A 15,946-nucleotide genomic window follows, 5' to 3' on the forward strand; every position below is an offset into this window, starting at 1 on the left:
AAATTTGAAGTGAAAAATTATGTTAATTTCAAACAATTTCCCTATATGTGAGAATATCCTTTTCCTACATCTCGCCACTGCGACTTATAACCAAATATCGCTTGGCCCATAGCTGTAAAGTCTAAACATAAAACAATACTTAACGTACGGCAATACATAATCATTCATTAACTTCAGAAACTGGTAATTATATAAAAGCTAATCCCAAATTTGAAATATTAAAAATCAGTTCGTAGCCGTCAGCAAAATTTCTTATATCATCAAGAATGATATTTATGTTCTGTTCGGTTGTTTTAACGTCTAAACTGGAGAGTCGAAGAAAAACATCATCAGCAAATGATACAACTTTACATCTCTTAAACATCAGATTTTCTATTCCAGCCATAAACAATGAGAAAAACATAGGCCTGATACCCTGAGGAATTTAAAAATCTTTAGAAAAGACTTTAAAAATTTAAAAATTATAATTCTATCCTTTAGAAAATCTAAAATTTACGGAAAAACTTTCCCTTTAATACCAAACTCGTCAAAGTTTATTGTTAAGTTTCTTTCTTCATATTTCATCAAAAGTCTTAATCATAGCTAGATAAGAAGCGACGATATCATTACTCAGTCTTTCATTCTGGACATCGCTGACACTCAACAGAAGTAAAATATGGGTCAATAGTACCATGTCCTTTCTCTGGGATTGTGAATGTGAATAGCATAGAACAGCTATTTTTAAACTCTAGACTAAGGACTCCTAGGGAATTAAGAGTTATTGGCTAGTGATTTTCGAATTAATTTGTTATTTGTTATCATTATAATAAGTTTCTTTGCAGGAAAAAAAATTTAAACTTAACTTCTTCGTAACAATATCCTTTCGAAATTATAATGAAATAATTTGATGAAACTTTCAAACAGAATAATCTTGCCAACTTGTAGTTGTGCGTAAGGAATAAATACACAGAGCTGATAGAAGAAGCTATTAAACAATTACTTCTCATCTGCACATTATATTTCTAGCCGTTCTAGCCGGTTCTAGCCGTAGGTAACAGAAGAGACAATTATTATAGTTAGTAGAATGTACAACTTTTAGTATTTAGTAGAATTTATTTATCCACGCTTCAAACACTGCATCATAAGTCCACCTAAATAGGAAATAAGCAGCAGCATTTTTACTACAAGAGCCAATCATACATATTTTATTTTTCTCTAAAACTTTTTTTTTTTTTTGCAAGCTAAGCATGAGTTCCTAATAATTTATGTTATGAAATATAAATAGCTTATATACGTGAAAAAACTTTCTCACCACGTATTAAATATAAAATTCAATAGTTGGAAATCATGCAAAATGTAGTACATCATGCGAAAGGGATGCTTGAAATCATAGTTTTTAAGAATCGGTCTCCTATATTATTCTCACTGTAGTATACAATTTTCTTTTAATACTCATTCTTTGTGTGTTTGGTGAAGACTGTATCCATTTTTAAAATTAACATCTATTTTAAAACTAATAATAATAATACTGCTCTTTGTGGTTATTTATTTATTATATGTATGTATATGAGTTTAATCTTTATATTGTACTGAAGTTTAGTCGTTCATGCAGAAAATATATTTTCCTCGGATCCACAAAGTCACTGTAGCAAAGTTCCAGACAAATTAATTTTTATACAAGTATCATAGTTTCTTTTTACTAAAGTGACATTTATGATCACACTTATTTCATAAAATAAATTGTCTGCAAGAGTAATTTTGTGATGATATGAATATTTTATTATTTATAAAATGATCGTGCGACTTCAAGAGCGCGAAGATAACTGGATAAAAAGCGTGATTAACTCGCCAAGAGTTTCTTATCTAATTGTTAAAATTAAATTATTAATTTAACAATCTTTAGGATAGTGTAGATCGCTAATGAAGAGCAAACTTTACTCTAAATGCTTATTTTGTTAGAAATAATATAAATATAGTATTTAATTTCATCGCTTTTGCATTATTTATATGTTTGTTAAGTCCGCCTTGTGGAACAGTGATGCCTATATGTATGTCATGCATTATTATTATTATAAATCAAATAACTAAATTAATTTTTATTTACCTGTTTGTTTTTACCGATAATGAATTTTAATAAATTGAAATTTCAACAAAATTTATGCATTTCAGATACGTCGGCTGGAGAAGATAATGTACTACAGAAGCCTCCCAAAAGTATACTTATACGAGATGTTGCGGATATATATTTGACAACTACGGTAGAAACTGAATCAAGAGAACTGAAAACTAGAGTGTCACGTGATATTGTGGAAGAACATAAGAAAATTGAAGGAAAGTCATCTGAAATCCGACCTTCACTCCTGAATGCAAAAGATAAGACAAAAACTCAAAGCAGAGTTCCGCCAACTACAGAAAACTGGAATGTTGTCATTCGTCAGAGAAAACCTGTGGAACAAGACCATCCAATAGGAACCAATCTGGATGGAAGTGCCGAGAGCAGCGCTGAGGAAGGTGATAGTCAGGAACCTCCTTCCACTCCCAAACCTCATTTTGATGTCAAAATTAGGACGATACCTCCAGATGAGCTTAAACCAAAGGTTCGGAATCAAGTTTCTTATAAATAAAATAAATGGTATCTTTCTAAATTCTGATTTAAAATTCCGTTTGTTCTTCACTAACTCCTCTGATAGTCTTTATAGAGGAACTTTCGCCAGTCTACTTGTTAAATCTGCAAGTAACTAGAGGAACACATAAAATAATAACAATAGCTAAATTATTTACTGCTAAACATTAATTGTAATTACACTAAAGGTAATTAATTACAAATAAATTCTATTTCGCCTGGTGTTAAGCTTGTTGTAGGAGGAATTAATTAAAATAATATTAAATTAAATAATAATATTAAAATGCCTAATTTTTCTTTCGCCACTGTTGCGCTACTTTTACGGCTACCTCCTTCTATCTGTTCCAGATGAGCAAATAATTCCAGATGGTGTTCACCGATGTAACTCCATGTTACACCTGGCAGTAAAAAAACACTGGAACAATCTAACAATTAAAAAAAACAACCACAAAACTTAATAGATTTTAGCCAAAACACTAAAGCTCTTGCTAAATTTTCAACGAAGAAAATAATTTAAAACTCTTTTACCGATAAATAAATTCGGCAATTCCTTTCACTAACTCACGCTTCTAACCAGTAATTTTTACAGAAATCTAAGGCACGAACCATAATTTAAAAGAAAGACGTCTTCACGACATCTAAATGAAACATCTGTATTCCTATGAAAGCAGCATGTTCATTTCTAGTAATAAAATTTACATCTTTCTTGACACGGAAATTGTTCCCTCCGCATTGATGAGGAAACGACAGAAAAAGCAGAGCTTAATAAATATCAAAATTATAAATAAAAAGAATTTTAGGTAAAGGAAAATTTTGGATCTTGAACATGAACACTGAACGTTTTGGAGCAGTATCATTTTAAAGAAATGCCTGTCAAAATAAACCTGAGTACTTTTCAGTAAAAATATAAAATGATGTTTCGTATTATAACTTAATGGCAGATGCCAATAGAATAATAGTTTATAAATATGTGCAAAGTTTTTGCACACCTTTGTAGTATCGCTTAAGAAATGTACAAGGTATTTTTTTCTCGTGATACATTGATGTTATGCACCTAAAACTGACTGACGGCAAATAATCATAAAAACCCTTTCACTGGAAACAATTTGTTTTCAATTCAACAAAAATTGAGATACATTTTGCTATACATAAACTAGATATTAGAAAAAAACTCTTATCATGTAATATATATTTGCGTTTATTTTTTCTAGAATTTGAGGCAAGTTGTATTATCATTCTAGTTTTTTATATTTCTAATGGCAAGGTAATATACCACAAGTTCAAGAACAGGACATAAGAGAAGTGATCGAAAGTCATTGTCCAAGACGACAGTCTCTGGAACGCCAATATCGGATGGTCTCGGCGTCAAAACCAAGAAGTGTCCCACAGCGACGGTGGTGGGCTCTGTTCATGGGTTCCATGAGATCACAGAGTAGAGAAAATGGTTGAGCATAGATACTAATTCGGTAAAGATGTTCGAACTGGCAATTATGGCCCTTAAGTAGCCGAAAAAGGCAACAATATAATGTCGTGGATATTCTGGGAGGAAAACGAGATCTCCAGGCTTTCATTGTTTCGTTTTAATATTACCCAACTATTTCAAATGATGTCTTTGCTTCATAGACCGTTTTATATTTAGCTTCATTCAGTGATATGACACATTTGAGTGTCTTGATTGTAATAGTGATGCACATTTTTCGAGCAAAGAAATCTGCTTCTTCATTTCCATAGATGCCGATGTGTCCAAGGATCCATTCTATTGTAATTTTCTTATTTTTCTACAATAGGCTTCGCATTGATTCTCGGCATTGAAGGACTTTTATTGGTATTAGGGTTTTTAGAGAACCAATGACTTGAGTTGTTCCTCTTGAATTTGAAAGTAAGACAGCATTCTTGAATTTATAATGTAATATAAATAATTGTTTCAGAGCAATTCTAAGAGCCTCCACCTCACCAACAAGTACATTTTGTTTCATTCAAGAAGGGGCATAGAAAGCAAAAAAGAAACCCTAACCTGCAGATATTAGATCATCACTACATGGCCCGTCTGTATAAACATGCACCCAGTTATGATTCGAATATTTGGTATTAATGGTTCCCAGGTAATGGCATTATCATTATATAAAAATCGTAAATTTATAAGTCTATAACATAATGAGATCAATGAGCGCCATAAGTGTGTCTGAATGCTGGGCAAAGCAAAGAAGAGACTTGCTGGTAGTAGTTTATTGCACTATTTTTTTCTTTTCATGGTCTTAGAATTGTAAAAATCTAAATTTATGAATCTTTGGTTATTGAAGTTTTTACTTAACAAAGGAAGCTTTACTATTTAATATGCAAAGGAAATCATTCATTAAAATTAATAAAATAATTTAGCAATAAGAGAGACTTCTTTATAAATACTTGGTAATTGTTTTTATGTAGATTAAAAATGCTACTAATTTTAATTTATTACTTTCGTTATATTAATGAGGCTCTTTTACTTTGATGACGGTTATTAAGAATAGGTACCTTATGTCTTATAAGGTACATGTTCCCAGATTTGATGATAATTTTAACTGAAACAAAAATTTAGTGCAGTTTTTAATTGACATTTCAAACTGTCAATTTTATATCAAGGGAATTATTTCGCTTTGATTATACTTGCTATGAAACAGATATACGTAGTTTTATTCTCTGTTGAGAATTTTCGAGGCTATGAAAAATAAGTATTAATCCTAAACAATTTAAATTATGACTTATTCGAAGCTGCAAGCGGTGGTAGTTCGTGCAAGTCCGGTTGCGAGCGGCTGAAAGCCTAACATAGATAAATCAGTTTTCTTTACAGAATCATCCGGGGGTGGGGTAAAGGCAGCCATGTACCTTAGGTAGGTAGTATATTTATGACATATTAAGCAACAGTATATTTAAAACAAAATATTAAAAAGACTACTAAATAATAGTCGGAGATATTTTTGTTAAGGTGAATCCAAAATAGACATATGAAATAAAATCCTGATTATCCAATATTCCATTTTATCCACACAAAAAATGCAGTTCCTCTTTTATAACGTTGATTTGGGAGGGAAACCTTTATATACTTTACGGAACTTTATTGAATACATATCCTCACATTAATTTACAACTCAAAATATATTTCTTTTCTATTTTACAATTTCTATGTGCGTTGTGCTTATTGATGTACCATTATTATTTTTTCAGTGACAAAATTTTGCTTTTTACAGACAATTAAAAAATAAAGCTATGAACGTATTTTAATGTACATTAATTATGTTTATATTTTATTGTGCCATAATAAAATGCTTTTTTGTTGCTACGACGTAACGCTTGTAGTTGACTAACCAAAAGTAACCAATTCCGCTTTCCCGATTATCTGAACACTATTCGGTTCCGTTTGTGCAAGATATTCGAGTTTCTATTGTAGTTTAATTCACTTCTGAATTTTTTTTAAAAGAAGTTAATGTGCACAAGAAATTTTATCCAAATGACCAAACATATACAACTGAGCTGGATAAGAAGTGTGATTCTACAAAATATATGTGTAAGTAGATTGTTATATATAAATTCATTTGGTCTAACGTAAATTTATGTATTATTTTGAAAGTTGGCATATTTGTCATAAGCGATAATAACGCCAAATGTGGTTTATGCAGTTTACAATCTTCAATGAATTGCAACAGTTACTTTGAATTTGAAATTTCTAAAAAAAAAAAAAAACTTTGGTGCTATTCCGTTTTGAGAGCCGTAAAAAAATTGCAGCGAAAATGTATGCGCAAAAGCGTCAAATCTAGCAAACGCATCCATTTAACAGCGTGCCAAATATTTAAGGCTGAGCTCGCTTTTTGCAATATTTAGCTTAACTAATTATAATCAGAAATAATTATTTGAAAATTTTGTGTAAATGATAATTTAATGTAATAATAATTCAAATTTTATAGCCCATATAATAATAAAGGAAATTGTATAATAAATAAAATATAATAAGCCTTTTGCAGCTCATATAATAAAGGAAATTTAAGCTGTCTTTATGATTTTTACCCTAACTGCATGTTGATTCGTAATATATTGTTACGAAATGTACAGGCGCGGTGAGATAGCTTCTCCGCAAAGCAGTTTTAGGGTTGCTATAAAAAGGCAAAGGAAGGCAGGGTTGCCACATTTGGCGAGAAATCGCCCATTTGGTGACAAAATTGGCGATATACCATGGACGGATGAAGAACCTTCTGGAACGAATTCTTACCGGTTTCAGCCCAGAATGTTCTCGAACACAAGCCGAAAGCTATATAAATCCTGCTGATCCGCAGTCAGTCAGTGTGTGTGTGCCTCGTCTAGCGAGCTGATAGTCAGTCACTGAGCGAGTGTCTCGAAGTCTAGTGCCGAGTGGGTCGTCGAGTGCATCGAGAGATCTTTTTAGTGCATCGCGAATTAGCGCATCGTCGAGTTTTGTCTTAGACGGAGAGTCTCGAGAGTACGTGGAGTTCCGAGAACGGCCAAGCAGAGTTGGAAGCTGTACTCGGGTGCTTTGCGGTGAAGCTGTCTCCACTGTTATTGCCTGACAGTGTGAAGGCTGTGTCGCCGAACGTGTCAGCGTGTTTATAACAGTTCGACGACTGTACAAGTGATTTTGGAGTTATCTGATTAATATTGGTGAATATAGTGTGTTTGGATACTTCATCAAGTATCGTCGTTATTCACTCCAAATCTACGAACCCCGCACGAACGTGAAGGATGAAAATAACGTAACAACTGGTGTCAGAAGAAAAGAAAAACGCAACAATATATAACCAAATTTTAAAAATATTTCATTACTGTCTATTAAATAAGTAAATTTTCGTGCAGTTTTTAATGTGATCACCATCAGAAGCATAAATTTTAAATAAACGCTTTGGTTACTGCAGAAGAACCCACTAAGTTGTTTACTTGAGTATTATCAAGTCCGCCATCTGTATTGCATTTTGAAGACACATTCACTTTTTTCTCCCTTTTTGTGAAGGCATTCCCACACAGAATAATCACAAAAAACTATATCAGGGGAACACTGCAATTATTTCTGATTTCACAGATGTCTGCTATTTTTCCACTCAATAAAGAAGTCATTTTTAAGGTATGCAGACGTATATAAGAAAAGGGAAAGGCCATTGGACAACATAATTATTACTGCTTCTAGAATTTCTTTAACCCTTAGGGTACGGATTTATTTGAAAAAAAAAAAATTATCTGTTGACTTTTCACAAACAACATTCACTGAAGTACTGGAAACAACTTGCTCTTATAACTGATATCAATCACTTTTGCAATGAACAAGAACGTACATTAAGACACAATAACACTCCGAATAAATACTAATTCAGAAGTCAAACAACAAAAAACAGCGTCATATTTACAAAATTTTTTTTTCAGGACTAGTTTCGATGGTTTTACCGAACCACCATCTTCAGCTGCAAAACCGCAAATGAACAAGATAGGAAATAATGATTAGATAAGATAAGAAAGCCTGGACAAGAATAAGCAAGTGGCGCCATCTGTTGGTAAAACCAGAACTAAAACATAATTTCTTTAAAGGCCGAAGGCAAATTTGGATTGGAATTAGGATCGTTAACTAGAACAGAAAGATTTTTATGAATGTGAAATGCCTCTAGAAAATCCAGTTCTCCAATGGAAGATGTTTTTTGAATAATTTTGGCAGCAGAAAAACTGAAAGTGTGGTTTTCGGACCAACAATGTTGAGCAACAGAAGACTTCTGTGTTTCCTTTTTTCTAACATATGCCTCATGTTCCTTGACGCGAAATTTTAAGGCTCTCTTAGTTTGGCCAATGTAAATTAAACCACACTGGCAAGGAATCCTATAAATACCCCAGGAATTCATATCCGGAATGGAGTCCTTGAGTATGGAACTCGGAATTTTATTGATGGGAGAATAAACAACCCGAAAGTTAAATTTCTGCAAAATATGTGCAACTTTATAGCTAATTGATGGAAAGAAGGGAATGACAACAGAATTTTTATAATCTCCTAAAACAAGATTGTGCCTTTTAGTGTGTTGAGATGAGAATTTTTTAACTGCTTGATTAATAATGTTGGGTGGAAAGCCCCTGTCAATAGCTATTGCTTTTAAATACTTTAGTTCTTCATCAAGGGCTAGTTTGGAGGAGCAAACTTGAAGAGCACGGAAAACATAGGAATAAAATGAAGCTAACTTTTGTTTAGTCGGATACTTTTGTTTAGTCGGATGACATGATTTAAAGTGTGGTGGAAGGCAAACCGATGAAGGTTTACGGTAAACCGTAGTACTGAAGTTGGATGTGTTACGTGTGACCAGAATGTCGAGAAACGGAAGAGAATTGCAAGTCTCAAGTTCAAAAGTGAACTGAATAGCAGGATCAATAGAATTCATTGTTGAAAGAACTTTATTTAAATCATCTTTATTACCTTCAAACAGAGTAAAAGTATCGTCTACGTAGCGGAACCATGCCGGGAAGTTTAAAGTTTCAAACAATTTTGATTCATAATAATGCATGTAGATATCAGCCAGGATGGGACTGAGGGGGCTTCCCATGGCTAATCCCTCCCATGGCTAATCCTTCCGATGGCTTCCCATGGCTAATCCCCTTGTAATATTTATTTTGGAAAACAAAATGTGTTTGTTTCAAACAGAGTTGAGTGAGAGAAATTAGCTCATCAATTTCGATGCAAGAGAAATGAAATTCGCGAAGTCTGGTTTCTAGACATCTTAATGCACCCTCCACTGGGACATTGGTGAATAATGATTTTACATCAAAAGGAACCATGAGTAAATTACTAGGAGAAATGTTTTTAACTTTTTTTACAAACTCTATTGAATTTTTTATGGTGTAAATGTTATTGTCTAATAGAGTTGAAAATCTAGAAACTAAATATTTAGCTAATGGATACGAGGCAGTACCTAAATTTGATACAATAGGGCGGAAAGGAATACCACTTTTATGAATTTTGGGAAGAGCATATAATCTGGCACAATTCGCAACAGATGGGATAAGTGAATGTTTTAAGTTGGCTGAAATGATTTGCGAAGATTTGATCGCAGTTTTTATTTTTGACAAATCCGAAGGTGAAGGATCTTTAGGGATCGGATTATATGGTCCTTCGTTTAAGAGTTTAGTGACACCATCGATGTAAGTGTTCCTATCCATGACGACTATCTGGCCACCTTTGTCGGCCTTTGAAATAATAATATCCGGGTTAGAATGAATTTCACGCAATGTAGCTCTTTCTCTCGCAGTTAGATTTGGTTTCAAAGGTTTATTATTGAATTTCACATTATGAGCGATAAGATGCCTAATCATTTCTTCAAGATGATTCAGGAATTTTTGCCGTTTCAGGCGTAATTTAGTGAAACGATTAACGGATGAAGGCATGATAAACAATACAGAAAATCAAACTAAATTAACTAAACAATAATAAAGCACACACAAAACAGCAGAAAAATCCCTCACTGAAATTAATAGAAAACAAAACGTTTGTAAGCAAAATGCATGAAATCAGACAAGCAAAGCACAATATCCAAATATACAAAATATAAGCATAACTTGAAAATTGCAAAAAAGTACTTACCGAAACTCATGCAATCACAAAATGGCGGCCACACCACGTGCAAAAAAGAAAGCAAAAAGTAAGCCTGTTTGGGGCTTCTATAATTAAGACACAATAACACGCCGAATAAATACTAATTCAGAAGTCAAACAACAAAAATCAGCGTTATATTTACAATTTTTTTTTTTTTTTTTTTTTTTTTTTTTTTTTCTTCAGGACTAGTTTCGATGGTTTTACCGAACCACCATCTTCAGCTGCAAAACCGCAAATGAACAAGATACGAAATAATGATTAGATAAGATAAGAAAGCCTGGCCGTTAATCGTTTCACTAAATTACGCCTGAAACGGCAAAAATTCCTGAATCATCTTGACTTTTTACTTAAATGTAAATGTAGAAAATTGATCCCCAATTTTATTCAAATCAAATCTAATCAAAAACCTTCGAGTCGCGTTTCAAGAATTCTGTTAAATTACAGCTTGCCTTACTTCGGTCCGTCATAAGGGATACACGTCAACAATTGTCCAAAATTGAACGTGAACTCTATAAGCTTCATTTGGAACTCGCTAAATCATATCCAAAATTCACTGCCCTTGAACAAAAGTCTTGGTCTAGAACGGAGAATGCAGTTAACCGTCATAAAAACACCCTTGCAGTTAAATTCGAAAAACTTCTTTTACAATCTTCCAGTTCAAGTAGTTCAAAAAATCTTCCCATTGTAAACATCAAGCCAATAGTTAATATTTCTAATGTTAGTCTTTCAGAAGAACAAGAGAGAATTCTAAAATATAATTTTAACTTCTCACAAACCTGTAAACCCTCGATTCCAAAGATTTTGGCTCCTATCGAAAAAGCTTTCAAGTTCAGTAAAGTTTCAGATTCACAGAAAGAAATGATTAGGCATCTTATCGCTCATAATGTGAAATTCAATAATAAACCTTTGAAACCAAATCTAACTGCGAGAGAAAGAGCTACATTGCGTGAAATTCATTCTAACCCGGATATTATTATTTCAAAGGCCGACAAAGGTGGCCAGATAGTCGTCATGGATAGGAACACTTACATCGATGGTGTCACTAAACTCTTAAACGAAGGACCATATAATCCGATCCCTAAAGATCCTTCACCTTCGGATTTGTCAAAAATAAAAACTGCGATCAAATCTTCGCAAATCATTTCAGCCAACTTAAAACATTCACTTATCCCATCTGTTGCGAATTGTGCCAGATTATATGCTCTTCCCAAAATTCATAAAAGTGGTATTCCTTTCCGGCCTATTGTATCAAATTTAGGTACTGCCTCGTATCCATTAGCTAAATATTTAGTTTCTAGATTTTCAACTCTATTAGACAATAACATTTACACCATAAAAAATTCAATAGAGTTTGTAGAAAAAGTTAAAAACATTTCTCCTAGTAATTTACTCATGGTTCCTTTTGATGTAAAATCATTATTCACCAATGTCCCAGTGGAGGGTGCATTAAGATGTCTAGAAACCAGACTTCGCGAATTTCATTTCTCTTGCATCGAAATTGATGAGCTAATTTCTCTCACTCAACTCTGTTTGAAACAAACACATTTTGTTTTCCAAAATAAATATTACAAGCAAACTGAGGGATTAGCCATGGGAAGCCCCCTCAGTCCCATCCTGGCTGATATCTACATGCATTATTATGAATCAAAATTGTTTGAAACTTTAAACTTCCCGGCATGGTTCCGCTACGTAGACGATACTTTTACTCTGTTTGAAGGTAATAAAGATGATTTAAATAAAGTTCTTTCAACATTGAATTCTATTGATCCTGCTATTCAGTTCACTTTTGAACTTGGGACTTGCAATTCTCTTCCGTTTCTCGACATTCTGGTCACACGTAACACATCCAACTTCAGTACTACGGTTTACCGTAAACCTTCATCGGTTTGCCTTCCACCACACTTTAAATCATGTCATCCGACTAAACAAAAGTATCCGACTAAACAAAAGTTAGCTTCATTTTATTCCTATGTTTTCCGTGCTCTTCAAGTTTGCTCCTCCAAACTAGCCCTTGATGAAGAACTAAAGTATTTAAAAGCAATAGCTATTGACAGGGGCTTTCCACCCAACATTATTAATCAAGCAGTTAAAAAATTCTCATCTCAACACACTAAAAGGCACAATCTTGTTTTAGGAGATTATAAAAATTCTGTTGTCATTCCCTTCTTTCCATCAATTAGCTATAAAGTTGCACATATTTTGCAGAAATTTAACTTTCGGGTTGTTTATTCTCCCATCAATAAAATTCCGAGTTCCATACTCAAGGACCCCATTCCGGATATGAATTCCTGGGGTATTTATAGGATTCCTTGCCAGTGTGGTTTAATTTACATTGGCCAAACTAAGAGAGCCTTAAAATTTCGCGTCAAGGAACATGAGGCATATGTTAGAAAAAAGGAAACACAGAAGTCTTCTGTTGCTCAACATTGTTGGTCCGAAAACCACACTTTCAGTTTTTCTGCTGCCAAAATTATTCAAAAAACATCTTCCATTGGAGAACTGGATTTTCTAGAGGCATTTCACATTCATAAAAATCTTTCTGTTCTAGTTAACGATCCTAATTCCAATCCAAATTTGCCTTCGGCCTTTAAAGAAATTATGTTTTAGTTCTGGTTTTACCAACAGATGGCGCCACTTGCTTATTCTTGTCCAGGCTTTCTTATCTTATCTAATCATTATTTCCTATCTTGTTCATTTGCAGTTTTGCAGCTGAAGATGGTGGTTCGGTAAAACCATCGAAACTAGTCCTGAAAAAAAAAATTTTTATAAATATAACGCTGATTTTTGTTGTTTGACTTCTGAAGAACGTACATGTTTAATTTTGTCTTAGTTTGAATGGCGATTAAGATTCATTATCCATAAATTAGGCAAAACATGTACATGACAAGTCTAAGTCGTCAAATGTGCCCAAAGGGTTTATTGTACAAAATTGAAATCTTATTTCGATAATATAAGCTATAATTTTTCCTGCTACTTTCAAAACTGAACTATTTAGGCCTGTTGAGGACATTCCAAGCCATGCCATGACACCAAATGACTAACTTCTAGAGTCACTAAGATATTTTTATGCTGCAGACGTAAAAAAATGTGCAATGCCCTCGCCGGGACTCGGACCTCTCGAATACGCGCCGAGCTTGCTGACCATTACACGACGAAGGCATGCTAAGAAGGCGAGAGAAATACCTTATGTACTAGGACGACTGGGGATTAAGGGAACCAATCGCCAGATACTGGTGGTGGAGAAGTATCATCCACTACTCTTTTTAGTTCGGCCGCTACTGTAGAGTCATCAGGTTTTTTTTTTTCTTCTTTTTTTAAAAGCAGGAAACTGAAGAAACGTGCAGTGCCCTCGCCGGGACTTAAATCTCGCACCTCTCGAATACGCCCCCGAGTGTACTGACCACTACACTACGACTGCACAGGGATTGGCCGCGGATCAAAGAAACATCTCTCCCATAACCCTGTAGGCAAACTTTGCATCATTCAATTCAGGTCCATGATTAACACAGTAAATTCCACTCCAATGGACTATCTCCCTCTTTCTTTTCAAACACATTAAAAAAGAAATATGCATCAGAATGAAAAATTATTTTAACGTAAAATGGAAATCAATGTACGCAATTATAAAAAAACAAAACATACTTGAGATATTCCAGGCTCAAATTTTGGGACTGCTAAGAAATTTGTTTCCACCGGAAACCGTAGCAAATATATCACAGACGAAAACGTAGCGGAGAAAAAAAACATAAAGCGAAACTGTAGTCGTACGAAAGACCGTAGGAGAAAAGAAAGCAAGTAAAAAGCGTTACAGTTCCTAAAACATCATGGTACAAACATGATTCCTAAAACATCATGGTACATCGAAAATTAAAGGATTAAAAAAATGTTCGCTATTTAAAAACATCACCGTTGAAAATATCAAGGTAAAAATTAAAGCGCCTACAAATCATCGCACCACGATAACATGCATTTTCACGAAGACATGCGTTTTGGGATTTTATAAATTCGCATATTCTCATAATGATTTGTGAGCGCAAGAAGGAATAAGGAATAATTAACATTAAATCCTTACTGATATTCCTATTAGGCAAGATATTTTCTGAAGTAAGCGTTTGACTGAGGATTCTATTTTTATAAGATTGCATGTTTTGAACTGGAGATGGTATTTTAATATATTGACAAAACTTTGCCAAGTGGCCATCGAAATACAATTTTTCGAAGCTTTATTTTGGAGCATAGTTGAAAATACTCGCTTCTAAAATTGCAAAACTCTTCTCTCTCCAAATTTTGCTGCAGTTTTGATTTTTTTAAGTTGTAAAATTGCTCGCTTGAAAAGTTTTATTTCTAAGATAAAGCGATACATAGTATGCCTCAGCTCTTCTCATGGTTTGCGAAGTTTTGCCACCTAAATTTCATCAGATATATTGAATCGACCGACATAAACATCCCCAAATTCATTAAATTCGATTCAAAAATAACAATAAGCTGTTTATATTAATTCTTTTTACACAAAAATTTAGATATTTTTTTTCTTTTTCCCTCTATACATTTTGTAATTAAATAAATTTCTAAGAATTTTTAATTTCTAGAAATCCGAGGATATGATATCCATACCGCCATTAGAAATGCCGCAAACTGTGGACAGGTTAAAAGAAGCTTTAAGGCCAAAGTCTCAAGAGGAACCAGTACCGATTCCATTGTCATCAGATCATCTACAGAAAGATGTCTCCCAAAGTGCCTTAGAGGATAAAGATAAATCCAGTCAACCTCAGAGAACAGTTCGATGGATGGACGACACCAAAGATTCTACTCCCGATGAAGGTTCAACAGTGAGCAGTTCTGACAGTTTCCATTCTGCTGAAAGTTTAAGGGAAAGATCTTCCTCAGAGGTTAATCTCATTCATTATTAAGACCCTAAAAACTTTTATTTACTTCTAAAACGGAAGTTAGTTCATTATATTTATATAAATCAGTACTACATTCCCATATTTTTCTCATACGCAAATTCTTCGTTGCAGTAATATACTTTCTATAATTTTACTTAAAATGTAACTCTTACTAAATTTGTTAAATTATATCCTAAAGTTAGGCAGTATATACCAACTAACTGAATATCGAACTAAGTACCTGATTTATATGAATTCCACGGAACATTCAAATTCCTTCTCCAGTCTAACTCAATCATGGCTAATAACATAATTTTAAAACTGCTGTAGAGAATATTAAGTAGTTTTGAGGCACAGAAAAGTAAAAAATTCAATGTGCTGTCACCAGGATTGGAATCACGGATGGCTGGCATTGTGATTAGTGATATAGCATCAGTCAAATAAGTTCCATAAATGTTGTAAAGATTATGTTAATTTTATTAACAGTTAAATTTTAAGTTGAAGTTCCTTTCCTGTCAAATTCTTAACTTCAACTTACTACTTCCGGCCAGAACGTAGTTTTGGAATCTTGCTGAATATTTAATGAGGAGGAGCGGTATTTAAACCACGAAGTTACTTACTGAGTCAGAGAAAATCAGAGTTTCTGATTTACGCGCGTCTGCCTTTTTGGCCACTCTCCCTCTCAAGCTGTTATTACGCTCGGCCGTACTCAGGCCCTTGCTAAGCTTCGTAGTCAAATAAGTTAAGGGGCCAATTCGATTTGAACCTTGATAGCTTCGGCTATACTTCTTTAGTTAATCTTAGTTTTAGTTTAATTTTTAGTCTATTAAGTTCAAGTCCAAGTGCGGGCTTTGC

General features: G+C 33.7%; 1 protein-coding gene across 3 annotated transcripts in view; it reads left to right on the plus strand.

The window, feature by feature from the left end:
- The window catches only part of LOC118195687 (uncharacterized), a 154,810-nt gene that overhangs the window by 135,005 nt on the left and 3,859 nt on the right, over positions 1-15,946 (plus strand). For all 3 annotated transcript variants that reach the window (XM_035367015.2, XM_035367017.2, XM_035367016.2), the window contains exons 10-11: positions 2,149-2,576; positions 14,795-15,094. In XM_035367015.2, the coding sequence (XP_035222906.1) occupies positions 2,149-2,576; positions 14,795-15,094 (728 nt within the window). The remainder of the gene's footprint in view (positions 1-2,148; positions 2,577-14,794; positions 15,095-15,946) is intronic.

The sequence above is a fragment of the Stegodyphus dumicola genome, chromosome 3 (genome assembly GCF_044657685.1).
Source record: "Stegodyphus dumicola isolate Sdum_Otavi_A_Nest chromosome 3, ASM4465768v1".
Lineage (NCBI taxonomy): Eukaryota > Metazoa > Arthropoda > Arachnida > Araneae > Eresidae > Stegodyphus > Stegodyphus dumicola.